At 58.9% G+C, this 569-nt stretch overlaps 1 protein-coding gene across 1 annotated transcript in view; it reads left to right on the top strand.

The window, feature by feature from the left end:
• LOC103802119 (perilipin-3-like) overlaps window positions 1-188 on the top strand; it is a gene marked incomplete at its 5' end in the record, with an annotated part of 563 nt that extends 375 nt beyond the window's left edge. The window contains one exon of the mRNA XM_009074572.1: window positions 7-188. Within this exon, the coding sequence (XP_009072820.1) occupies window positions 7-188 (182 nt within the window). The remainder of the gene's footprint in view (window positions 1-6) is intronic.
• Between the last annotated feature and the right edge of the window lie 381 nt (window positions 189-569).

The raw sequence follows: 569 nt of genomic DNA, 5'->3' as shown, positions 1-569 counted from the left end.
TGGCCTCTGCCACCTCCTTCCAGGACATGACAGGCAGTGTGCTGGCCAGGGCCCGTGCCCATGCCACCAAGGCTCGGCAGCTGATGGATGAGCTGGTGGAACATGTGTCCTACAACACCCCCCTGACCTGGCTGGTGGGACCCTTCGCCCCATCCCTGGAGCACGCGGTGGATGTGGAGATGAAGTGACATCCTCTGGGGGTGTTGTCTCCTCCAAAAGCCTCATTAGGAGCATCTACTAACCCCTCCCCAGCCCATCTTGCCCCTAACCTTGTGCCTGTCTGTGTGGGGACCTGTCCTGCCTGCCCCATGCACAGCTCTGTCCTTGTCCCCTGCACTGGGGACCTGCAGTAATGTGCCTTGGTTCCCCCAAGTGCCTGGTGGGGTCACCTCCAGCCCCCAGTGGGGTCCCTTGTGTCCCTGTGGCCTCAATGCCTTCAAGTCCTTGGTTTTGTTGGGTAGGAAGAGCACAAGAAGCAATAAACTGGTTAGTTTTGCACTGGGCTGAGGTTTCTTTGGGGGTGTGCGAGGGTATCAGGGTGGGATTAAGCTCTGGAGGAACAACTCCAC

The sequence above is a fragment of the Acanthisitta chloris genome, unplaced genomic scaffold, assembly GCF_000695815.1.
Source record: "Acanthisitta chloris isolate BGI_N310 unplaced genomic scaffold, ASM69581v1 scaffold28945, whole genome shotgun sequence".
NCBI lineage: Eukaryota > Metazoa > Chordata > Aves > Passeriformes > Acanthisittidae > Acanthisitta > Acanthisitta chloris.
This window is presented reverse-complemented; position numbering and strand designations above follow the sequence as displayed.